The sequence below is a fragment of the Ranitomeya variabilis genome, chromosome 1 (genome assembly GCF_051348905.1).
Source record: "Ranitomeya variabilis isolate aRanVar5 chromosome 1, aRanVar5.hap1, whole genome shotgun sequence".
Taxonomy (NCBI): Eukaryota; Metazoa; Chordata; class Amphibia; order Anura; family Dendrobatidae; genus Ranitomeya; species Ranitomeya variabilis.
The window spans coordinates 7,442,150-7,469,019 of NC_135232.1; the positions used below are offsets into that span (position 1 = coordinate 7,442,150).

At 48.4% G+C, this 26,870-nt stretch overlaps 1 protein-coding gene across 1 annotated transcript in view; it reads right to left on the bottom strand.

Moving 5' to 3' along the window:
- Window positions 1-23,825, bottom strand: part of LOC143781443 (C-type lectin domain family 2 member D-like) — a 214,294-nt gene extending 190,469 nt beyond the window's left edge. Inside the window, exon 1 of the mRNA XM_077268088.1 lies at window positions 23,732-23,825. Coding sequence (XP_077124203.1) covers window positions 23,732-23,804 — 73 coding nt within the window. The 5' untranslated portion in view covers window positions 23,805-23,825. The remainder of the gene's footprint in view (window positions 1-23,731) is intronic.
- Window positions 23,826-26,870: the final 3,045 nt, after the last annotated feature.

Here is a 26,870-nt window from a genome sequence, read left to right on the forward strand (position 1 = left end):
CGCAGACCCATCTTGTTTCATTTATGAAGGCGGGACTCTTAGTCACAGAGCCTATTGTTACTGGTGCATCAGGCGGCATTAATCTTCTTAAAGGGCCATTATTACACAGTGGGTCTCCTATGCTGTTATTGCCTATGCAGTGAGTGGCTGGGCTGCCAAGAATTACGATGCACCCCAATACCTCTTTCATGAAAGGTACAGGGGGACTCCTGAATAAATGTTGCATTGAATGCAAGGCCTGCCCTGCTATCAAGTAATATGCACCCCAATAAGCCTTTGAACCCAGGAACTGGAGGCCACAGGAAAATACACTTCACAGTCTTCAGTTGGTCCTGCCATACTGTTTTCTTATGAATTGAATGCAAGGGCCGCCTTGACCCAAATTTGCATGCACCCCAATCCCATTTGGAAGAATCATGGAGGAGAATCTCATAAAAAAACTGTCCCATTACAAAGGAGCGGGTCTCCTAGACTCGTAATGCCCATACACTAAGTGTATGGGCTGACAAACATTTTCTCCTGGGGGGTACACATCAACATACTCGGTAAATATTTTTATTATGGGCATCACAAACACCCTTGCAAAAAACTATAGTCGCTGTAGCATCACGGAACACGTTAACCCTTGTGATCTAGTGGCGGTGGATGATGAGACGCGGAGGAAGGTCTCATAAATAATAGGTGCAATTTAAAGGAGCGGGTCTCCTAGACTTGTAATTCCCATACACTAAGTGCATAGGCTGAAAAACATTTTCCTCTGGGGGGGACACATCAACCTTCTGAGTAAATAGTTGATGTTACGGACATCCTAAAGACCCTTGCAAAACAATGTAGTGGCTGTTTCATCACGGAACACGGTCACCCTGGTGTTCTAGGGGTGGTGAAGGAAGAGACGTGGAATATGGCCTGTGAAAAAGGTCTTCCCAGTTTAAAGGAGCGGGTCTCCTATACTTGTAATGCCCATACACTAAGGGCTGACAAACATTTCCCCATGGGGAGTACATTTAAAAAAAAATTTATATGGGGATCATAGACATCCTTGAAAAAAATAGACTGGCTGTAGTGCAGCGCCCCAGAGTCCTGGTCGTTGCAGTAATGTTGTTCTTTCACCAGGGGGAGCAATATTACGTCTGAGGGCAATAAAGGAGATCTTCTGTCCAGGTATCACAACCACACACAACACACTTCACACTCCAGGCCACCAGGGGGAGCTATGCTTCTATCTATTAGGGCACTCCTCACAGTTAGGTAAAATTGGTGGTTTGGACAGGAAGTAAGTCAGAATCAGAAGTCAGCAGCAGAGAGAAGCTGGCTGGAGTGGGTTCCAGCCAGATCCAGACTGCGGTCTGAGGAGGACGAGTGTCCACGGAGCTGCGCCTGCCCCATGTGCGGCAGCATCCAAAGAAGGAGACATTGAAAGAAAGTGTATTGCAGTGAGTGAGAAACAAAGTCATAGGAAAGGAGAGGAAACCAGAAGAAGCTCTGTCCTGTGAGAGGCTGCCTCCTTCTGAAGCGCAGGAATCCCGGTGGCCAGAATACCGAGGGAGTAAGGATCTCTATGCTTTACTTCAGAGACTGGCAGGACAGTTAATTCCACGTTAGCTGCCCAACCTTATACCCAGGAGGCACGGTGGCAACTTGTGGGGGCCGGGGCGTCGTAGGGTCCCTGTAAAAAGCTGTAAAAAGCCTCAGGCCACCAGTCATATGGGTTTGTCCTATCAATCAGGGGACAGAAAGAAAGAGACTTAACATCTCCAATAGTTGTGAGGACTTCACCGAGTTGCTCAGCAGGGAGGTACTACAACACACAGGTGCTAGAGGAAGGCTACTGATTTCCACCTGGATAAGGGGACTCTGGATTTGCCTTCAGACCGGCTGGACTCTGCCTGCCCTGTGATCTGTACCCTGGACTGTGGATGCTGAAGTCTTCAGTAAAGGTAAAGAGACTGCAACCTTGTGTCCTCGTTATTCACTGCGCCTCACATCAACCACCATCACCATCTACACATCTGGGAAGCCCTGGGGACACACTTCACCTGTGGGAAGGTATACCATCTAGCTGCCATAACATCACCCCAGCGGACCCCGAAGCAGCGTCGGTCACCCTGACCGAATACCACAGGTGGAGTCACGAACATTATCCCTTTAAAGACCTTTCCCCCATTTATCAACGAACACCCCTAGGGCCACGGACCGGGTCAGCCACCGTGACATCCCCCGAGAACCGAAAGGCCTGGCTCCGAGTACCCCATTGCCCTACTGGGGCGATCCAGTAGCATCACAGAACATGTGCACTCTGGCGTTCTAGTGGTGGTGGATGATGAGGATTAGGAGAAGGAGGAGGAGGACACAAAATATGGGGTAGTTGTGCGACCCACTTAAGCAGTGATCCATTTCTTGCATTCAGTTGGAGCTTAGAAAACACACTGTGCCTGTAGCTCTACCCTTGCAGATCCCAAAAATGTGAGCATCACTGTCATATCACAACTTGTGGTCGAGCTATCTCACCTTGAATAACTCTATCATACAACAAAGAAAGCACATGGCTAGTAGGACTGCATTCAACCGGTTTCACCGCTGCACAGGAGGGAGGGGGATGAGTGGTTTAGAATTACAGAGGCAGGCTGAGGGGGCTATGCAGCTGTGCATTTGGACCAGCTAACCTAAAAGATGTAGCAGAGCTCTGTATGTGTCATGGCACAATGAGGCTTACATCATATTTCATGACAAACCCCACTTCCTTCACCGCCGCTCCTGGCACCCCAATCTATAAAAACCCTGGCCATCGGCAAGGGACAGCGGATGCCCCCAATTCCGGTGACAGTCAGGGTTTTCACCAGAATAATCTCTTCAGGGGCCGCCAGTTCGGGTCGGATGAGGGTTCGTTCAGCCCCGGTGTCCTTGAGGCCACCAGCAACATGGCTCCCCATGGTGACGTGCTGCACATTGTCACAGACCCTCCCAACCACCCCACCCTCAAAAAGAACTGCTGCATTAGGGCCTGAGGCCTTTGCTGGGGGGTCTTCTGCTTGTTCAGACACGGGGTGCTGATATGACCAGTCCGATTGCAGGAAAAACACTTGTGTCACGTTAATGTTAACATGGCGTATGATTTTTCATGTTCCCCTGTTAGCACACATGCTGTGGGCTCCAACCCCCCTTCCTTTTCCCACTGCCTTTGCTTTGCCTAGGCACAATCCCTGTGTAACTGAAACCCAGCGGGGAGCCTTGAAACTCCTCTCTGCTCTTTCCCCCTCCCATCGGAATGTTAATTAACCCAGAGCTGGCTCTGGCCACAAGAAGCATGAGACCTTGAAACTCTTCTCTGCTCCTTCCCCCCTCCCGTAGGAATTTCTTTGTCTAACTCCATTTGATTGCTTTGTATGGGAGAGATATTCAATAAGCCTTACTGCGCCGCCAGTGTATGACAGGAATATTCTGGATACATATTCAGAATGTGATTTAATAGAGCTTCGCAACCGGGCCTCTTGCGGGAGTCTGGCTCCAAGAGAACCAGAGAAACATATTTCTCCTGAACCATGTGGGATAGTTAGATCACGTTTGGATTCAATAGAAAGCTAATTTCGATATAAGATTAAGGATGTGTGTGCGCCGCGATTCTGCTAGATTCGCAAGCACATCTAGGAGGTTTATAAGTTTGCGTACCAAAATGTGCACCCTGGCAGCTAGGGGAGGGTGCAGGCAAACCAGTCCCTTTAGTGATGTCACAAGCCTGCAGGTATAAGTTACTGCACTCAACCCAGCCTTCATTCTTGCCTGGGATTTCACTACAGAAAGACCCCCTGATGCACTGGGATATTTGGCACTGCCTGCCAGCATGGTTAGCTGAAATGATCTAAGCAAATGTGAGTTTTATCTTTCTTTAATCCATTTTTTTAATTGCTGTACATACTTTAAATTGTCTCATATTGTAAAATCTTTACATACCTTTTATAAACACTGCCTAGTCTTTTATGGAGTAAAATATAAAATCTACTAGCTTCTTTTTCCTTGTTCTAAAACCCTAAGTCCTCCGAAGTTAAATATGCTACTAAATTCGGTTGGCTCTGAACCCCTCTGTGTGAGAAATCTGAGCTGGTGGCAGCGAAGTGTGTTCTGGGCTATGTGGGTACCGCTGGCAGCGACGGAACGGGGTTTTATAAGCTATTGTCTAGCTGTGGCTTGAGCATTTATAATTCCCTCGCTGCAGCGTGCCTGCTAGCCAGTACACAGTGAAGTGGCCCGTTCGGTGCCAAATTATCCCAGGTGTAGTTCCCTGACTGATCTGAGGGTAAGGGGGGCACCGGAGAGCTGCAATTTCCGAAGCGGAACTGGAAAGCGGGAAATACATAAATCCTTGCAGTTCATGATATTGTAGCAGCAGTGGGATAACTAAAATAAGCCCCTGCGGTAAGTTGATAGATCAATAGCCTTGTTTGTGTTTTCATCACATTTTAGAATGTGATAGCTGTATGCTGGCCAAAGGTCACCCCCGATCCGTGACATATTGCTGGCAGCACGGTGGGAATCGTGACATTTTGGAGGCAGAGCGGTGGGATCATAGAGCATTAGTGATCTGGTTTGAGCAATCATTCCTCTCATTAAAACTGGCACGGTTCTCCCGAGAACCCAGCCATAATAGTTTGGAGAACGAACTCAGTGTTTATTAGTCCTGAAACAATTGTATGTACTGGTGATTATCCCCTACCCTTCTCTTCATTTTTCTATCCTATCTTTTATTTGGCAACCATGGCTGCAAAAGGAGAAGCCTTGTACACCCAGCAGAAAAAGGACACTCTTGTTGGAGTATGCATGTACCATGGCCTGGACCCCCTGGCAAATCCAAGGCTGAAATGGTCATTGAACTGGTGCAATTCAAAGCAGACCAAGCCTTGCCACAGAGCCCAGAGGCTGCAGAAGCCAGCACACGCAGGGGTGGTGCTGCAGCAGGGGTCCAACCACCAATTCGCCATACTAGCAACCAGGGCGAATTGGACCCCCACCTGCTGATAGCCTTGGAGCATCTCCCCGCTGACGACTGTGAGGGACATCTGCAGCTGATCCAGCAGTACCGGCAGGAAGCAAGAGCAGAGCGAGAGGCTGAGAGAGCCGAGCAGGAGGCTGAGAGAGCCGAGCACTAAGCCCAGCGAGAATATGAGCTGTTGATGGTCTGGTGGGGGGGATGCCCTCCACTGCCCGGAGCCGTGAGCCCAACAGCGCTCAGATACCGAAGCCCCAGCCCGAGAACTTTCCTGTGATGGAAACGGATGGGGACTTGGACACTTTTCTGCGTACCAGATGCCTACGGAAGAATGGGCCCAATACCTGACCCCAGGACTAAAAGGCAAAGCTTTGGAGGCGTTTACTGCTCTCCCTCAAGAGCAAGATGGCGACTATGAGGCCATCAAGCAGGCCCTGATAACCAAGTACCAGCTTACACCTGAGCGAACGTCGTCCAAAATAGCCGGATAACCGAGATAAGAGAGTATAAGCAGAGCACTGACAGAGAACTTCAGAAACAGAAGCACATGCTGACAGGAACCGGAAGAGGCAACAGTGGATACTTTTTGCTCCAGCACACTCCCTATGGTGGAGGAGCTAGAAATAGCAATGAACAACACGCCATAGGCCAGAAACATCTTTTAAAAAATGAGCGCTGTCTCTGTCGTGACCTAAGCACTCTGCTTGGGATCCTGCTGGCAGCACGCCAGGAGAGGAAGTGGAGGCAGAGACTGCATCCTGGCAGCGTGGAGCCCTGGGAACGAGGGATGTTGTACCGGGAGACAGTATCCAGAAAATCGCAAAAGGAGTGGTTGAGGGAAAGACAGCTTGTTGTCCCGCAGCCATTCCGTAATGAGTTGTTGCGGATTGCCCATGAGATCCCGCTCGCTGGACACTTGGGGATCAGCAAAACTAAGGCCTGGCTATCTCAACACTTCTATTGGCCCAAGATGGGACTTACTACTGCCGCTCCTGCATCACCTGCCAAAGAGTGGAGAAGGCGGGGCCTGCTCTTAAGGCTCCCCAGATTTCTTTACCAGTGATAGAGGAGCCTTTCCAGAGGATCGTGGTGGACATTGTGGGCCCGCTGGCCATCCCCAGCAGCACTGGAAAGCAATACATCCTTACTGTGGTAGACTACGCTACCCGGTACCCAGAGGCAGTAGCTCTGTCCTCCACTAGGGCAGATAAGGTGGCGGATGCACTGTTGGCTTGCTTTTCACATGTAGAATTTCCCAGGGAGATGGTTACCGATCAAGGGACCCAATTCATGTCTCACCTAATGGAGGCTCTCTGTAAGAGAATGCAGGTGAAGCACCTGGTATCGAGTGCGTATCACCCACAGACCAATGGCTTGTGTGAACGCTTCAATTGTACCCTCAAACAGATGCTACGCATGCTGGTTGAGACCCAAAGACGTGACTGGGAGCGGTACCTCCCACACCTGCTATTCACTTACCGAGAGGTTCCGCAGGCCTCGACGGGGTCTCCCTATTCGAGCTCCTGTACGGTAGGCGAGTCTGGGGACCCCTCGGGTTGGTAAGAGAATCCTGGGAGGAGAAGCCGAACCCTTCTGACGTGTCCATATTGGAGTATGTCATGCACTTCCGTGACAAGATGCAGACCTTGACGCAGTTGGTGCAACTTGACGCAGGCTCAGGCTGATCAGAAGCACTGGTACGACCAGAACGCCTGGGAGCGGACCTACCACGTGGGTCAAAAAGTGTGGGTGCTGGTCTCCGTACCCGTTCAGGCAGCCTGGGAAGGCCCATACGTCATCCACCAACAGCTCAACCCGGTCACCTACGTGGTCACGCTTGACCATGCTCGGGGTAGGCGAAAGGCCTTACACGTCAATATGATGAAGGCACATCATGAACGTGAACCTTTCATCCTACTGGTCTGCAGCCTGCCCGAAGACGGGGAGAAGGACATGCTGGCCCAAGGCAAGGCCGGTGGGTCTATTGAGGACGTGGAGGTAAACGCCTCACTAACCGAACCCAAGCGGTTGCAGTTGCGAACCAAGCTGGAACCCTTCCGGCCGTGTTCTCCAACTGACATGGAAGGACTGAGTTAGCAGTCCACGAGGTGGACACCGGCAGGGAAACTCATCAAAGCTAAGGCGAAACGCTCGTCGGGCTGTGCGGGTCCAACACCTGGGTATGTGTTCTCCTGGCAAGTGATGATGTTCATGGCACTTTGTTTGCGCAAGGATTGTATATTGCACATTGACACTTTTTATATTTAAATGGTTAACCTTTTTCCATACTGGCTAACATTATAATTACTTACTATTGCTCTCAGTATTTGATCTTTTGATCACTATCACTGCTATTATTTATTGATTTACAACATATGATCGTTTATTATGCACTGGGAATAATTGGATCTTAGTGGAACTTTTATCTATTGAGATACTTATTTTTAATTATTGCAGTAAATATTTATTATAATAATTTGCTTGCCCTACAAGATATCACAAAACATTCAATCACTATTGGACAGTGCTATATGTAATTTCTTAAATGTTCTTCTACACTAATATTTAATAGTCACTGTTCCAATTGTACTTGCTATTTATCACTGATTTATTGTATGTAATCTATCATGTTTACTTAATTATTCATACCCTCGTGTTGATTCCAGCACTTTTATTGCCACTTTGTGGCCTTTTCCTTGTTATGTTTATAAATATTATGTGATGATCTTATGAAATAATAAAATATATATTTTCTTCAAGAAATGAAGTGTGTATCTTATGTTTAGGTTTATAGTGATTGGCGGATACACGTCAATTTTGATTATATCTCTTGTATGATAACCAATATGTCATGTACCGTGGGTGTTTGGTTGCCCCAGTTCATCAGCAGAGAATTATTTATATCCAACTTCCCAGTTCCAGGAAGGAACTTGAAGCTCTCTGGCACCCCCCCTTACCCTCAGCTTAGTCAGGGAACTGCACCTTGGATAATTAGTCACCAGAAAGGCTGCTTTGCTTTGTACTGGCTATGGGGCACATTGCAGTGAGGGTGATATAACTACTCCCGCTCAGGCGGGAATTATAATTATCAAACGCCATCCATCACTGCCAGTTTTACCAAAAGCTCAGGACACTTCGCTGACACCAGCTCCTATTACTTATGATTAATAACGGGTCAGGAGCCAACCCAATCAGTAGCGATGACTTAGTTCAGAGGACGTTGGGGTGTATTTTAGAGCAAGGAAAACGAAACTAGGAAGTATTATAGCTTTTACTCCAAAAAAAGATTAGGCAGTTGTTTACAAAAGTATATAAAAGATGTTACAAAAATGAGACAATTATAGTATGTACAGACAATTACAAAATAAAAGGGATTAAAGGTGAAAAAACACCTACAGTCATCTCCGAGAATGGCAAGCCATGTGGTGGGGGGAAGGGAGCAACATCGCAATGCATCAGGCTGGTTGCAGAGTTTCCCGTAGCTGACTTCCTGGGCAAAGACAACTTCTAAAATGACGTTCCATATTTTATACCCTCTTATTCATGACCTCACCGAGTGGGCGGAGCTATGGTTGCCCTCCCCTTTTCCAAAGAGTCTCAGAATTTTATTACAAACTCATAATCGTCATAACTTGAGCTGGAAACCTTGTAGAGCGACGACGAAAGTATTATATGCCTTCTCACGTGGTTAGCTTACATTTAAGTCTAAACATGGGGTAGCTATGTGACCTGGTAAAGTAGGAATCCATTTCTTGGATTCTGCTGAAGCTGGAGTCTAGAAAACTAAAGAGTGGGTAGCTCTGATGAAGCAAATGCCAAAAATGTAAGATTCACACCTATATTAATAATCGGTGCCAGGATATTTATGTTTTCAAGGACAAAGAAATGTTTTTCTGCAGTCCGGATTTAACTGGTCACACTGGTGGGTCTCCGGTTAAACAGCTGCATAGCAGGAGACAGGGAGAAGTATTTTCACACACCGACATTCCCGAGGGAGGGGGAAGAGAGTGAGGTGAATTACACAGGCAGACTGAGGGGGCTGTACGGGGTGGATGCAGCTGCATCGTGTGTACTTTACACAGACCGAATGGGGGGTAGAGGGAGATAGGATTACACGCAGGCTTGGACCTGGAAAAACGCTTTGGGCTTGTACCAGTGAATGCAGTGGAAAGTTCAAGAAGTGTAATTGGGATAACCAGACATTCTTCTTATTTCCTGACAAGTGATATCCACAGTGCCCTCATAATAATTGTGATATCTACAGTGCCCCACATAATAATTGTGATATCCACAGTGCCCCCATAATAACAGTGATTCCAAAGTGCCCCCATAATAACAGTAGGCAAAACACGTGAGCACTGCTACAGTGGTGCACAGGTAGGTTCCCAAACCATATACATGTGATATATAAAGAACCTGGCACTCAACTTGAATTTAAGGAATTTATTCTGTAGTACGATCAAAACGTTTCGGCCTGGTGTGGCCTTCGTCAGTTACGTACAGTAGAATGACTGAGTGTCCACTGAGTGCGGGTCTTGACACCATCAGCACTCAGACGTGCTTTCTGCTCGTTACAAAAAGCAGACTACAGATAAATTATAGAACCATCGGATCTACTGAGTGGACACTCAGTCATTCTACTGTACGTAACTGACGAAGGCCACACCAGGCCGAAACGTTTTGATCGTACTACAGAATAAATTCCTTAAATTCAAGTTGAGTGCCAGGTTCTTTATAAACCCCCATAATAACAGTGATATCCACAGTGCCCCCATAATAACAGTGATATCCACAGTGCCCCCATAATAACAGTGATATCCAGTGTTCCATAATAACAGTGATATCCACAGTGCCCCCATAATAACAGTGATATCCACAGTGCCCCCATAATAACAGTGATATCCACAGTGCCCCATAATAACAGTGATATCCACAGTGCCCCCATAATAACAGCGATATCCACAGTGACCCCATAATAACAGTGATATCCACAGTGACCTGTTACTTATATACTGTATCTGGGGGCAAACCACCAGCTATGATGCAGAGATGTTGCCCACACGGCAGGCTCTTTCTGGCTCACACTTGCACTTTCAGTCCATGTCCTCTGAACCCTTTGTTCCTTTTAGACATGAAACTGGAAGTTCTGAGATCTTTCACAACGTCTGAGACTTTATAAGTGAAGTTCGGCCCTGTCGATCACCACATTGCTCTTGCCCTTTCTACACATCCAGGACTGGGTGTGGTGGAGTTTATTGGCGGCCAACAGAACAGGATGTTGCCTCCATAACTGATCATACTTAGTGTATTGGGACCCGTGTGCCGGTTAGAGGATCAGGCAGGGATGTGATTTTAGTGGCTGCAGGCATTGCCTTCACACTCACCCTGGAGCCTACGGTGGCCGACAATGTCCATTTGCCCTTAGGAGAAGGCCAATAATAATAAAGACCCATGATAGTGTAACACCCCAGTGTCCTGGTTGTTACAGTGGCATTGCTTTCCTCACGGGGAGAGTGAGGTAACGCTTGTAAGCGAGCGAGGACCTTCTTTATTAGGTACCACAAGCATACAACATGTTCACACTCCAGGCCAGAAGGGAGAACTCTGATCCAGCTTATGGGTGACTCCCCTATATATATATATATATATATTGTAGGGATTTCACTCACTCAGGTGCGACGGCTGACACTCAGGAGGCACGTTCCTTTAAAGTTCACAGGGTTTATTACGTCATAAACCACATGGAAAAATAACAGCAAACAAATAGCCTTAAGTTCAGGAAAAGCAAAACAAAGTGTCCAGTCCACCAGGATCAGTCCTCTAGCCTTAACACACTCAGGAGGGTTTCACCTCCACACAGATCCACTGTGTTAAGCATTTACCTGTCTTATATAGAGCTAACCACACCCAGTAACCCATCACATGATTAGCCATGTGGTCTGACATCACCACAGGTCCTGGAACACACATATATACATGGTTATATACAACAAAGAAATACTCCGGGCTACATTACAGCAACAAGGCACTTATGTAGCACATACCTCCCGTCGACTACACACCCTTTAGCTATGCTACATACCTCCCCCCTCTGCCTAAAGCCGTGGGGCTTGGCACTTTTCCCCACTAAACAAGGGATTCTTGATAGGGCATCCGCATTACCGTGCAGCTTTCCGGCCCTATGTTCCACATGGAAACTGAAGTCCTGCAGGGCTAAGAACCAATGGGTGACCCTAGCATTTCTACCCTTTGTTTCCCTCATCCATCTTAGTGGGGCATGGTCAGATATCAATCTGAATTTACGACCCAGCAGATAGTACCGTAACGTGTCCACTGCCCACTTTATGGCCAAACACTCTTTTTCCACGACTGAGTAGTTCTTCTCAGATGAGGACAGCTTTCTACTCAGATTGAGGACAGGATGCTCCTCCCCATGTAGCTCTTGGGAAAGGACTGCTCCTACCCCAACATCTGAGGCATCTGTCTGAAGAATAAATTCTTTATTAAAGTCTCGGCCATCAGAACGGGCTGCTTACATAGAGCCCCTTTCAACTCTTGGAAGGCTGACTCTGTCTCTTCGGACCATTTAACCATCACTGATTTTGTCCCCTTTAGCAGATCAGAGGCGCAGCCACTGTGGCGAAGTTCGGGATGAACCTCCTGTAATATCCCACGATTCCCAGAAAGGCTTTAACTTGCTTTTTGGAGAGTGGTTTTGGCCAAGTTTGGATTGCCTCCACTTTCCTGATTTGGGGCTTTATTTCTCCACGACCCACTATATAGCCTAAGTATTTAGCTTCTTCCTTACCCAAGGCACACTTCTTCGGGTTTATTGTAAACCCCGCCTCTCTTAGAGCATCAAACACCGCTTGGACTTTCTCCAGATGACTCTCCCAGTCTGGGCTAAAGATGACGATATCATCTAGGTACGCAGCAGCGTAGGCCTTATGGGGTGCAAGGACTCTATCCATAGCCCTCTGGAAGGTCGCCGGAGCTCCCTGTAGGCCAAACGGCATCCGGACATACTGGAAGCATCCATCAGGTGTCGAAAAGGCCGTCTTCTCCTTGGCTTCCTGTGCCATGGGGATCTGCCAATACCCCTTTGTCAAATCCAAGGTGGATATATATCTGGCGTGCCCAAGCCTTTCGATGAGCTCATCAACGCGGGGCATGGGATAAGCGTCAAACTTGGAGACCTCATTCAACTTCCGATAGTCGTTGCAAAACCTCCACTCTCCATCAGGTTTTGGGACCAGGACAATTGGGCTCGACCAACCGCTCTTGGATTCCTCAATGACTCCAAGCTTCAACATACGCTCCACTTCCTTGGAGATAACTTCTCGACGAGCCTCAGGAATACGATAGGGCTTCACGTTCACCTGCACATGTGGCTCTGTTAGGACCTCGTGCTCTATGACCTTCGTGTGTCCTGGCAACTCTGAAAACAGGTCCCTGTTTTTCTGGAGTAACTCCCGGCACTGCTGTTTCTGGGACTTCGATAGCGTCTCCGCTATAGTAACCGCTCCAACCTCACCTTCTGGGTTGCTTAACATCGATGGAGTTACTGTCGGCTCTCTATCTTGCCACGGCTTGATGAGGTTGACATGGTATACTTGGAATGGTTTCCGTCTTCCTGGTTGGTGAATTTTATAATTTACTTCACCAAGTTTCTCGACAACCTCATATGGCCCTTGCCATTTGGCCAAGAACTTGCTCTCCACCGTCGGAACTAACACAAGAACTCGGTCTCCCGGATTGAACCGCCTCACTCTTGCAGACCGGTTGTAGACTCTGGCCTGAGCTTCTTGTGCCTGGAGGAGGTGTTCTTTCACAATAGGCATCACCTTTGCAATCCTCTGCTGCATCAGGGCCACATGCTCAATGACGCTTCTGTGGGGCGTGACTTCGGCTTCCCAGGTTTCCTTGGCTATATCCAGGAGTCCTCGCAGATGTCGGCCATATAGGAGCTAAAACGGTGAGAATCCTGTGGAGGCCTGTGGAACTTCACGAATAGAAAACATCAGGTAGGGTAAGAGACAATCCCAGTCTCTACCATCTTTCTCTATAGCTTTTCTCAGCATGCTCTTCAGTGTCTTGTTAAATCTCTCAACAAGGCCATCTGACTGGGGACGGTACACCGAGGTCCTCAACTGGGAGATTTTCAGGGCTTTGCATAATTCCCTCATCACCTTGCTCATGAAAGGTGTCCCCTGGTCAGTCAGGATCTCCTTCGGCAGACCTGTCCGGGAAAAGACATGGACCAACTCGCGGGCTATACTCTTCGAGGAAGAATTTCTCAGGGGAATTGCCTCAGGATAGCGTGTGGCATAGTCCAGGATGACTAATATATAGTGATGGCCCCGGGCTGATTTAACTAAGGGACCAACCAAGTCCATGGCAATTCTCTCAAACGGCACCTCAATAATGGGCAGTGGCACAAGGGGGTTCCGGAAATGAGAAGTGGGAGCAGTTAGCTGACATGTAGGGTAGGACCTGCAATAGTTCACTATTTCCCGGTGACACCCAGGCCAATAGAACCTCTGCACAACCCGTTCCTGCGTTTTTTCCACCCCTAGGTGTCTACCCAAGATGTGTGAATGGGCCATGTCCAACACCTTCCATCTATATGGACCCGGCACTAGCAACTGCTCTACCAACTCCTCCCTTATTTTCGTGACCCGGTACAACAACTCCCCACTCATCAGAAAATGGGGAAATCTTTTGTCTGCCCCCGGCTCCTGTACCACCCCGTCAATAACTGTGACATTATTAAAGGCTTCCCTCAGAGTGGGGTCCCTATGTTGGGCAGTCCCAAAATTTTTACCGGTTACCTCTAACTCCATAATGTCAGATGCAGGGGATGCTTCCTCCTCATCCCCAACCAGAACACAAAAAGGAAACCTGTCTGTCTCTGGGTGTGGCGACACCCTTCCAGGGTTCATTGGTTCCCTACTCTTGCTATGGAGCTCAGAACCTTTTCCCCACAAATCCCAAAACAAACAGAAATCCCGGCCAATAATTATATGGTGCAACAAGTCCTGCACGACGCCGACTATGTGGGACTCAGTTGTTGTGAACTATACTTCTTGGCTCCCTCTTGTGGTCACTAGTGGTTTGGCACTTGGATTGTCCTTTCCCAGGTTGGTACTCACCTGCTTCGTTAGGCCTGGGGTGTTGCTATTTAAACTTCCTGGATTCTCAGTCCAGTGCCTGGCATCGTTGTAATCAGTTCACTTCTGTTTGCTCCTGTCTTCAGATCCTGGTTCTTTGCAAGATAAGCTAAGTCCTGCTTTCGTACTTTTGATCATTTGCATTGTTCTTATTTTTTGTCCAGCTTGTACAAAATGTGATTCCTGATATCGCTGGAAGCTCTAGGGGGCTGATATTCTCCCCCCACACCGTCAGTCGGTTTGGGGGTTCTTGGATATTCAGCGTGGATATTTTGCAGGGTTTTTTTGCTGACCATATAAGTCATCTTACTATATTCTGCTATTAGTCAGTGGGCCTCTCTTTGCTAAAATCTAGTTCATTCTTACGTTTGTCTTTTCTTCTTACCTCACCGTTATTATTTGTTGGGGGCTTGTATTACTTTGGGGTCTTTTCTCTGGAGGCAAGAGAGGTCTTATTTTCCCTGATACGGTTAGTTCTCCGGCTGGCGCGAGACGTCTAGGATCAACGTAGGCACGTTCCCCGGCTACTGTTAGTGTTTGCGCTAGGATCAGGTATATGGTCGGCCTAGTTACCACTTCCCTATGAGCTGGTATTTATGTTTGCAGACCTGCTTTAATCTCTGAGATCCCCTGCCATTGGGATTCATAACAGTATGCCAGGCCAATAAATAGTTAATGCATTGCTGAAGTTGGATTAAAAGAAAAGAAGTTCTGAGTTTTTTTTTTTTTTCTTCCTCCCCTTTATCTCTGAGTGGCTTGAAGCTTTGCTGCAGACATGAATGTTCAGACCTTGATTACTAGTGTGGATCAGCTTGCTGCACGTGTGCAGGGCATTCAGGATTTTGCTGTTAGCAGTCCTATGTCAGAGCCTAAGATACCTATTCCTGAGCTGTTCTCTGGAGATCGATTTAAATTTAGGAATTTTAGGAATAATTGTAAATTGTTTCTGTCCTTGAAACCTCGTTCGTCTGGAGATTCAGCTCAGCAAGTTAAAATTGTTATCTCCTTCTTGCGTGGCGACCCTCAGGATTGGGCTTTCTCGTTAGCGCCAGGAGATCCGGCATTGGCGGATGTTGATGCATTTTTTCTGGCGCTCGGATTGCTTTATGAGGAGCCTAATCTTGAAATTCAGGCAGAAAAAGCACTACTGGCCATCTCTCAGGGCCAGGATGAAGCTGAGGTGTACTGCCCAAAATTTCTGAAATGGTCCGTGCTTACTCAATGGAATGAATGTGCTCTGGCCGCAAATTTCAGAAATGGTCTTTCTGAGGCCATTAAGAATGTGATGGTGGGTTTTACAATTCCTACAAGTCTGAATGATTCTATGGCGCTGGCTATTCAGATTGATCGGCGTTTGCGGGAGCGCAAATCCGCTAAACCTCTGGCGGTGTTGTCTGAACAGACACCTGTCTCAATGCAATGTGATAGAATCCTGACTAGAACCGAACGACAAAATCATAGACGTCAGAATGGGCTGTGTTTTTACTGTGGTGATTCTACACATGTTATATCAGCATGCTCTAAACGCCTAACCAAGGTTGTCAGTCCTGTCACCATTGGTAATTTACAGCCTAAATTTATTTTGTCTGTGACTTTAATTTGTTCATTGTCTTCCTACCCTGTTATGGTATTTGTGGATTCAGGTGCTGCCCTGAGTCTTATGGACTTGTCGTTTGCCAAGCGCTGCGGTTTTGTCCTGGAGCCTTTAAAAGTTCCGATTCCTCTCAGAGGAATTGATGCTACGCCACTGGCAGAAAATAAACCGCAGTATTGGACACAAGTGACCATGTGCATGACTCCTGAACATCGGGAGGTGATTCGTTTTCTTGTTCTGCATAAAATGAATGATTTGGTCGTTTTGGGTCTGCCATGGTTACAGACCCATAATCCTGTTTTGGATTGGAAGGCTATGTCTGTGTCAAGTTGGGGTTGTCAGGGAATTCATTGCGATTCTCCGCCGGTGTCTATTGCTACTTCTACTCCTTCAGAAGTTCCTGAGTATTTGTGTGACTATCAGGATGTATTCAGTGAGTCCAGGTCCAGTGCTCTTCCTCCTCATAGGGACTGTGACTGCGCTATAGATTTGATTCCTGGTAGTAAATTTCCTAAGGGACGATTATTTAATTTGTCTGTACCCGAGCATGCCGCGATGCGTTCTTATGTCAAGGAGTCTTTGGAGAAGGGGCATATTCGTCCATCCTCTTCCCCTCTTGGTGCGGGATTCTTTTTTGTGGCCAAGAAAGACGGGTCTTTGAGACCTTGTATAGACTATCGGCTTCTGAATAAAATCACTGTTAAGTTTCAGTATCCTTTGCCACTATTGTCAGACTTGTTTGCTCGGATTAAGGGTGCCAAGTTGTTCACCAAGATAGATCTTCGTGGTGCGTACAACCTTGTGCGCATTAGGCAGGGAGATGAATGGAAAACTGCATTCAATACGCCCGAAGGTCATTTTGAATACCTTGTGATGCCCTTTGGGCTTTCTAATGCCGCTTCAGTGTTTCAGTCCTTTATGCATGATATCTTCCGGAAGTATCTGGATAAATTTTTGATTGTGTATCTGGATGATATTCTGGTTTTCTCGGATGATTGGGATTCTCATGTAAAGCAGGTCAGGATGGTGTTTCAGGTTTTGCGTGATAATGCTTTGTTTGTGAAGGGCTCAAAGTGTCTCTTTGGAGTGCAGAAGGTTTCCTTTTTGGGTTTTATTTTCTCCCCTTCTGCTGTGGAGATGGACCCAGTCAAGGTCCGAGCTATTCATGATTGGACTCAGCCCACGTCTGTTAAGAGTCTTCAGAAGTTCTTGGGGTTTGCTAATTTCTACCGTCGCTTTATCGCTAATTTTTCTAGCGTTGTTAAACCTTTGACGGATATGACCAAGAAAGGTTCTGATGTGGCTAATTGGGCTCCTGCAGCCGTAGAGGCCTTCCAGGAGCTGAAGCGCCGGTTTACTTCGGCGCCTGTTTTGTGCCAGCCTGATGTCTCACTTCCCTTTCAGGTTGAAGTGGATGCTTCTGAGATCGGTGCTGGGGCTGTTTTGTCGCAGAGAGGCTCTGGTTGTTCTGTGATGAGACCATGTGCCTTTTTCTCTAGGAAGTTTTCACCTGCTGAGCGGAACTATGATGTTGGTAATCGGGAGTTGTTGGCCATGAAGTGGGCATTTGAGGAGTGGCGTCATTGGCTCGAGGGTGCTAAGCATCGTGTGGTGGTCTTGACTGATCACAAAAATCTGATGTATCTCGAGTCTGCTAAGCGCCTGAATCCTAGACAGGCTCATTGGTCATTGTTTTTCTCTCGTTTTGACTTTGTGGTCTCATACCTGTCTGGTTCGAAGAATGTTAAGGCTGATGCTCTCTCTAGGAGCTTTGTGCCTGACTCTCCTGGAGTCTCGGAGCCAGCTGGTATTCTTAAAGAGGGAGTAATCGTGTCAGCCATATCTCCTGATTTGCGACGTGTGTTGCAGAGATTTCAGGCTGGTAGACCTGACTCGTGTCCACCCGACAGACTGTTTGTTCCTGATAAATGGACCAGCAGAGTCATTTCCGAGGTTCATTCCTCGGTGTTGGCAGGGCATCCGGGAATTTTTGGTACCCGAGATTTGGTGGTTAGGTCCTTTTGGTGGCCTTCCTTGTCACGGGATGTGCGGTCATTTGTGCAGTCCTGTGGGACTTGTGCTCGGGCTAAGCCTTGTTGTTCTCGTGCTAGCTGGCTGTTTTTGCCCTTGCCCGTCCCGAAGAGGCCTTGGACACACATTTCCATGGATTTCATTTCTGATCTTCCGGTGTCTCAAGGAATGTCTGTCATCTGGGTGGTGTGTGATCGTTTTTCCAAGATGGTTCATTTGGTACCCTTGCCTAAGTTGCCTTCCTCTTCCGATCTGGTTCCTTTGTTTTTTCAGAATGTGGTTCGTTTACACGGCATTCCGGAGAATATCGTGTCCGACAGAGGATCCCAGTTTGTGTCCAGATTCTGGCGATCTTTTTGTGCTAAAATGGGCATTGATTTGTCGTTTTCATCTGCCTTCCATCCTCAGACTAATGGTCAAACGGAGCGAACTAATCAGACACTGGAGGCTTATTTGAGATGTTTTGTTTCTGCGGACCAGGATGATTGGGTGACCTTCTTGCCATTGGCTGAGTTTGCCCTTAATAATCGGGCTAGTTCCGCTACCTTGGTTTCGCCATTCTTCTGCAACTCTGGTTTTCATCCTCGTTTCTCCTTGGGTCATGTTTAGTCTTCTGACTGTCCTGGGGTGGATTCTGTGGTGGATAGGTTGCAGCGGATTTGGAATCATGTGGTGGACAACTTGAAGTTGTCACAGGAGAAGGCTCAGCGTTTTGCCAACCGCCGCCGCGGTGTGGGCCCCCGACTTCGTGTTGGGGAATTGGTTTGGTTGTCTTCTCGGTATGTTCCTCTGAAGGTTTCCTCTCCTAAGTTTAAGCCTCGTTTTATTGGTCCTTATAAAATTTTGGAAGTTCTTAACCCGGTTTCTTTTCGTTTGGATCTTCCTGTGTCGTTTGCCATTCACAACGTGTTCCATAGGTCTTTGTTGCGGCGGTACGTTGTGCCTGTGGTTCCTGCTGTTGAGCCTCCTGCTCCGGTGTTGGTTGAGGGCGAGTTGGAGTACGTGGTGGAGAAGATCTTGGATTCTCGTCTCTCTAGACGGAGGCTTCAGTATTTGGTCAAATGGAAGGGCTATGGTCAGGAGGATAATTCCTGGGTGGTCGCCTCGGATGTTCATGCGGCCGATTTGGTTCGTGCCTTCCACGCTGCTCATCCTGATCGCCCTGGTGGTCTTGGTGAGGCTTCGGTGACCCCTCCTTAAAGGGGGGGTACTGTTGTGAACTATACTTCTTGGCTCCCTCTTGTGGTCACTAGTGGTTTGGCACTTGGATTGTCCTTTCCCAGGTTGGTACTCACCTGCTTCGTTAGGCCTGGGGTGTTGCTATTTAAACTTCCTGGATTCTCAGTCCAGTGCCTGGCATCGTTGTAATCAGTTCACTTCTGTTTGCTCCTGTCTTCAGGTCCTGGTTCTTTGCAAGATAAGCTAAGTCCTGCTTTCGTACTTTTGATCATTTGCATTGTTCTTATTTTTTGTCCAGCTTGTACTGTTGTGAATTTGGATTCTGGGCTCCCCCGGTGGCTACTGGTGGAATTGAACTGGTGTCTTCATCTTCTCTGTTCACCTGTTCCCATCAAGATGTGGGAGTCGCTATATAACCTTGCTGCTCTGTTAGTTGCTTGCCGGTCAACAATGTTATCAGAAGCCTCTCTGTGCTTGTTCCTGCTCCTAGACAACTACTAGATAAGTTGGACTCTTGTCCATGTTTGTTTTTGCATTTTTGTTCCAGTTCACAGCTGTAGTTTCGTTACTGTGTCTGGAAAGCTCTTGTGAACAGGAATTGCCACTCTGGTGTTATGAGTTAATGCCAGAGTTTTAAAGTAATTTCTGGATGGTGTTTTTGGATAGGGTTTTCAGCTGACCATGAAAGTGTCCTTTCTGTCTTCTGCTATGTAGTAAGTGGACCTCAAATTTGCTAAACCTATTTTCATACTACGTTTGTTATTTCTTCTCAACTCACCGCCAATACATGTGGGGGGCCTCTGTCTCCTTTCGGGGTATTTCTCTAGAGGTGAGCTAGGACTAATATTTTCCTCTGCTAGTTTTATTTAGTCCTCCGGCTGGTGCTGGGCATCTAGAATCAACGTAGGCATGCTACCCGGCCACTGCTAGTTGTGCGTTAGGTTTAGTTCATGGTCAGCTCAGTTCCCATCTTCCAAGAGCTAGTTCCTATATATGCTTATGCTATGTTCTCTTGCCATTGAGATCATGACATTGTACAAAATGTGATTCCTGATATCGCTGGAAGCTCTAGGGGGCTGATATTCTCCCCCCACACTGTCAGTCGGTTTGGGGGTTCTTGGATATTCAGCGTGGATATTTTGCAGGGTTTTTTTGCTGACCATATAAGTCATCTTACTATATTCTGCTATTAGTCAGTGGGCCTCTCTTTGCTAAAATCTAGTTCATTCTTACGTTTGTCTTTTCTTCTTACCTCACCGTTATTATTTGTTGGGGGCTTGTATTACTTTGGGGTCTTTTCTCTGGAGGCAAGAGAGGTCTTATTTTCCCTGATACGGTTAGTTCTCCGGCTGGCGCGAGACGTCTAGGATCAACGTAGGCACGTTCCCCGGCTACTGTTAGTGTTTGCGCTAGGATCAGGTATATGGTCGGCCTAGTTACCACTTCCCTATGAGCTGGTATTTATGTTTGCAGACCTGCTTTAATCTCTGAGATCCCCTGCCATTGGGATTCATAACACTCAGTGCCACATGCCGTTTCAATGTCCACCCTGGCACTCCGAGCTTCTTTCCCGGGAGGAGGTGGAGAGGGAAAGTGGCCCTCACCAGGGTCACTAGGCTCCCCGAGTCTAACAGTGCCGTGACTGCTCGACCGTTCACCCTTACAGGACACGCTTGAGGTCCCTCGTTGGGCGGAGAGTTCACACTGCAGGCTGGATACGCATAGTATGAACAACGGCGTCCCATGCTGCAGTCCATCTGCTCAGTGGTTTGGGAACAACGGGCAGCTATATGTCCTGGCCTGTGGCACGTCCAACAAATAATATCACCCGTAGGGGCCTTGGACACCACCTCCCCCGCCCTTTGTGACCTTGGACGCGCCACCCCTTTTTGGGACTCTGCTCCCTTCTGGGACCCCCAGTACGGCATGGGTTGTCTCCCGGAGGAGCCTTCCAACCCTTGGTATCTCTCGACCAGTTCGATCAGTTCGTCGGCATTCTGGGGATCACCCTGGGCAACCCAAGTCTGTATGGACCTCGGGAGGGAATGCACAAACCGATCCATCATCACTCGTTCCACCATCTGTGCAGGGGTACATGACTCTGGCTGCAGCCATTTCTGGACCAGGTGCAACAGATCAAACATTTGAGAGCGAGGCGGTTTGTCCTGGTGATAGGCCCAGCTGTGAACTCGCTGTGCCCTGACAGTCAGTGTCACCCCCAAACGTGTGAGAATCTCGACTTTCAATTTGTGATACTCTTTGGCATCCTGCAAGGTCAAATCATAGTATGCCTTCTGAGGTTCTCCCGTCAGGTATGGCGCCAGTACCTCTGCCCACTGCTCTGGCGGGAGTTTTTCCCTCTCAGCGACCCTCTCAAACACCGTCAGGAAGGCCTCAACATCATTTTCTGCAATGCGCGTCTTACCGTCTTCCGGACGTGGGTGTCATCAGCCAAACCTGGGGTTGGGGCACTCATCTTGCCCTGAATGGCGGTTGCCAGAAGCTGCATCTGCTGCCATTGCTCCTGCTGGTTCTGTTGCATCTGCTGCCGTTGCTCCTGCTGGCTCTGCCGTTGCTCCTGCTGGCTCTGTTGTATCTGCTGCTGGCTCTGTTGTATCTGCTGCATCAACAGCCTGTTGGTCTCTTGCTGCCGTTGCTCCTGCTGTGACTGCAACTGGACCAAGTGTTTCAGCAGGTCCTCCATTTTCCCTGGCAATGCTTGCTGGCTTACAGCCGACTTGACCCAGGACATCCAATAATAGACTTACGTCTCCACTGGGAACGCTGCCCGCATGTCTACCACCAATTGTAGGGATTTCACTCACTCAGGTGCGACGGCTGACACTCAGGAGGCACGTTCCTTTAAAGTTCACAGGGTTTATTACGTCATATACCACATGGAAAAATAACAGCAAACAAATAGCCTTAAGTTCAGGAAAAGCAAAACAAAGTGTCCAGTCCACCAGGCTCAGTCCTCTAGCCTTAACACACTCAGGAGGGTTTCACCTCCACAAAGATCCACTGTGTTAAGCATTTGCCTCTCTTATATAGAGCTAACCACACCCAGTAACCCATCACATGATTAGCCATGTGGTCTGACATCACCACAGGTGGTCCTGGAACACACATATATACATGGTTATATACAACAAAGAAATACTCCGGGCTACATTACAGCAACAAGGCACTTATGTGGCACATACCTCCCATCGACTACACACCCTTTAGCCATGCTACTATATATATATATATATATTCTGGCTTGGAGGGAAAGTTAGCCTGTTCCTGACAGAGGAGAAGGAAGCAGAGGGGCCATGCAGCCACGAGAAAGTGCTGCAGCTCCTGAATAGAGATAGCAAAGAAGAAAGAACAGCTTGTAGTGAGCGTGCAGGGGAGCGAAGCACAGGAGAGTGACATTTGGGGAGAATAGATGCGTCTGTGCTACCTCCTTGCAGAGCGCAGATTCCGGTAGCCGGAAGACCGTGGTTGTGTCGGATTCTAGGAGGCACAGCAGAAACCAGCAGGACAGCTGGACTACACATCGCCTGTCTGCCCTAATACCCAGGAGACAGTGGCGCCTAGGAGCCCTTGTCGTAATACAGACCCTGTAAAAATGCTCGAGCCATCTGTCATACGGGTTAGTGTCCCACCTTTATGAAGGACAGAGAGAACAGTGAAAACCTTGACAGAAGCCACAGGCAGCAAGGGACTACACCACAGCGCTGGTAGGAAGGCTTCTAACTCCACCTGGTAAAGGGGACTCTGAACTCGCTTCCAAGCTGGCCTGCCTGTACCTGTAATCCGGGACCCTGGACTGTGGCAGCCTGAAGTCTTCAGTAAACCAGGTAAAGTGACTGCAAACCTGTGTCCTCCGTTTCTTTATACACTGCCCACCATCTCCAGCTACACACCGGGAGCCCTGAGGACCCAACTTCACCTGTGGGGAAGTTATACCATCTTAGCTGCCATAACATCACCTCAGAGGACCCCTTTAAGCAGCGTCAGTCCCAACTGACCACACACCACAGGTGGCGTCACAAACTTTTATTATTCAAAATCCCATTTAGGACATTCCCTTTTACATGGACGCCCAGGGCCACGGACCGGGTTGCCGCCACCGTGACATCCCCCTTTGAGTACCAGACCCAGTACCGAGTACCCCACGGCCCTGGCGGGCGTTCCAATAGTTGTTTGACATTTTGCTTTGGATCCAACAAGTTTCATGTTTCACCACAGGGTGAAGATGCTGGGAATTTGAGGCTTTAGTCAGAAAACCTCTCCCTTGTGCTCGTAGTAGATGTGAGAAGCAGGGAAGAGACTGACCGAGTGACCACTTACTCTTCCGCTTCTTACTGGCCTTTTAGTGCTATAAGTTCAGGCTCACATCACTGTAGCTATGTGATAAGACCAATCTGAGATGAGTCCTCACTGCTCCCATAGAGGCCACCAAACCAATGACCAGGGGCGCACATAATACATTTCTTCACCCCTCAGGAATTGATTTAATAACATGCAGCATTCAGAGAGTGTGCAGCATGACCTATGTATGTCTGGGCTTGATCCCAGCATGGTCATCCTCTCACATCAATGTAGTCCCAGACCTGAGTGCATCTCCACCAGTCCTTGGAGGCCACCAGAGCTATCACTATGGGGTCACACATATTATACCTTTTCTACCCTCAGGTATTGATCAGCACTATTTAGAGAGTGTGCAGCATGATGCTGCCTTCATGAGCTTAGTCTCTCAATGGTCAACCTCTTATAGTTGCCTCTCACCTGTATTTGTCTTCTGTCCTTTCCCTATGCCAGTGGTCAGGTTCATCTCAGCATAGGTGATATTCTCTTCCATGATATCTTCACCAGCGCTGTTCAGAAGTGAGACTAAGAGAGGGGAACCTTCTCCAATGCAGAGCGATGCGGATGTGAAAGCCGAACATGGGCATAAAAGTTACATTCTGTGGTATGAGCACCATAAATATTAAGGGCCCCACTCAAAGCAGAAGCAAAAGCATCTTCACCTTCAGCTCCAGGGGAATCAGCTGCACCAAAAGGTTGTAGACATTCTGTGTGATTTGTAGTCATTGCAACAATTTTTACAAAAAATATTGCACAAAATATTGTTTCAGTGCAGGAGGAAAATTGTCTTAACTAGCAATGTGTTTCAGCTCTGAGTAAACATCTGAGTTCCAGACAGGAAGGTCCCTCCAGATCAGGAGGTCCAGCATTGCCTCTGTAAAATCCACGTTGCTGACAAATAACGGACAATTACAAACATCCCCATAGCTTGTTGCATTTTTATTAACAAATCTGTGAAGTTTCTGTGATGCCTAAATATTCCCACCGCTGCCCTTTATTCTCCAGACTCCTGCCCCTTATTCTCCGCACTCCGGCCCCTTATTCTCCGCACTCCGGCCCCTTATTCTCCACACTCCTGCCCCTTATTCTCCACACTCCTGCCCCTTATTCTCCACACTCCTGCCCTTTATTCTCCACACTCCTGCCCCTTATTCTCCAGACTCCGGCCCCTTATTCTCCACACTCCGGCCCCTTATTCTCCACACTCCGGCCCCTTATTCTCTACATTCCTGCCCCTTATTCTCCACAGTTCGGACCCTTATTCTCCACACTCCCTCCCCTTATTCTCCACACTTCGGCCCCTTATTCTCCAAACTCCTGCCCCTTATTCTTCACACTCCTGCCCCTTAGTCTCCACACTCCTGCCCCTTATTCTCCACACTCCCGCCCCTTATTCTTCACACTCCTGCCCCTTATTCTCCACACTCCTGCCCCTTATTCTCCACACTCCTGCCCCTTATTCTCTACATTCCTGCCTCTTATTCTCTAGACTTCTGCCCTTTATTCTCCACACTCCGGCCCCTTATTCTCCGCACTCCTGCCCCTTATTCTCCACACTCGTGCCCCTTATTCTCCACACTCCTGCCCCTTATTCTCCACACTCCTGCCCTTTATTCTCCACACTTCGGGCCCTTATTCTCCACACTCCTGCCCCTTATTCTCCACACTCCCTCCCCTTATTCTCCACACTCCTGCCCCTTATTCTTCACACTCCTGCCCCTTATTCTCTGCACTCCTGCCCCTTATTCTCTGCACTCCTGCCCCTTATTCTCTGCACTCCGGCCCCTTATTCTCCACACTCCTGCCCCTTATTCTCTACATTCCTGCCCCTTATTCTCCACACTCCTGCCCCTTATTCTCCACACTCTGGCCCCTTATTCTCCACACTCCTGCCCCTTATTCTCCACACTCCGGCCCCTTATTCTCCACACTCCGGCCCCTTATTCTCCACACTCCAGCCCCTTATTCTCCACACCCCTGCCCCTTATTCTCCACACCCCTGCCCCTTATTCTCCACACTCCTGCCCCTTATTCTCTACATTCCTGCCCCTTATTCTCCACACTTCTGCCCCTTATTCTCCACACTCCGGCCCCTTATTCTCCACACTCCGGCCCCTTATTCTCCACACTCCTGCCCCTTATTCTCTACATTCCTGCCCCTTATTCTCCACATTTCTGCCCCTTATTCTCCACACTCCGGCCCCTTATTCTCCACACTCCTGCCCCTTATTCTCTACATTCCTGCCCCTTATTCTCCACACTCCTGCCCCTTATTCTCCACACTCTGGCCCCTTATTCTCCACACTCCTTCCCCTTATTCTCCACACTCCGGCCCCTTATTCTCCACACTCCGGCCCCTTATTCTCCACACTCCTGCCCCTTATTCTCTACATTCCTACCCCTTATTCTCCACACTCCGGCCCCTTATTCTCCACACTCCTGCCACTTATTCTCCACATTCCTGCCCCTTATTCTCCACACTCCGGCCCCTTATTCTCCACACTCCTGCCCTTTATTCTCCAAACTCCTGCCCCTTATTCTCCGCACTCCTGCCCCTTATTCTCCACACTCCTGCCCCTTATTCTCCACACTTCGGCCCCTTATTCTCCACACTCCCTCCCCTTATTCTCCACACTCCTGCCCCTTATTCTTCACACTCCCTCCCCTTATTCTCCACACTCCTGCCCCTTATTCTTCACACTCCTGCCCCTTATTCTCTACATTCCTACCCCTTATTCTCCACACTCCGGCCCCTTATTCTCCACACTCCTGCCACTTATTCTCCACATTCCTACCCCTTATTCTCCACACTCCTGCCCCTTATTCTCCACACTCCTGCCCTTTATTCTCCAAACTCCTGCCCCTTATTCTCCGCACTCCTGCCCCTTATTCTCCACACTCCTGCCCCTTATTCTCCACACTTCGGCCCCTTATTCTCCACACTCCCTCCCCTTATTCTCCACACTCCTGCCCCTTATTCTTCACACTCCTGCCCCTTATTCTCCACACTCCTGCCCCTTATTCTCCGCACTCCTGCCCCTTATTCTCTGCACTCCGGCTCCTTATTCTCCACACTCCTGCCCCTTATTCTCTACATTCCTGCCCCTTATTCTCCACACTCCTGCCCCTTATTCTCCACACTCTGGCCCCTTATTCTCCACACTCTGGCCCCTTATTCTCTACATTCCTGCACCTTATTCTCCACACTTCTGCCCCTTATTCTCCACACTCCTGCCCCTTATTCTCTACATTCCTGCCCCTTATTCTCCACACTTCTGCCCCTTATTCTCCACACTCCGGCCCCTTATTCTCCACACTCCTTCCCCTTATTCTCTACATTCCTGCCCCTTATTCTCCACATTTCTGCCCCTTATTCTCCACACTCCGGCCCCTTATTCTCCACACTCCTGCCCCTTATTCTCTACATTCCTGCCCCTTATTCTCCACACTCCTGCCCCTTATTCTCCACACTCTGGCCCCTTATTCTCCACACTCCTTCCCCTTATTCTCCACACTCCTGCCCCTTATTCTCCACACTCCGGCCCCTTATTCTCCACAC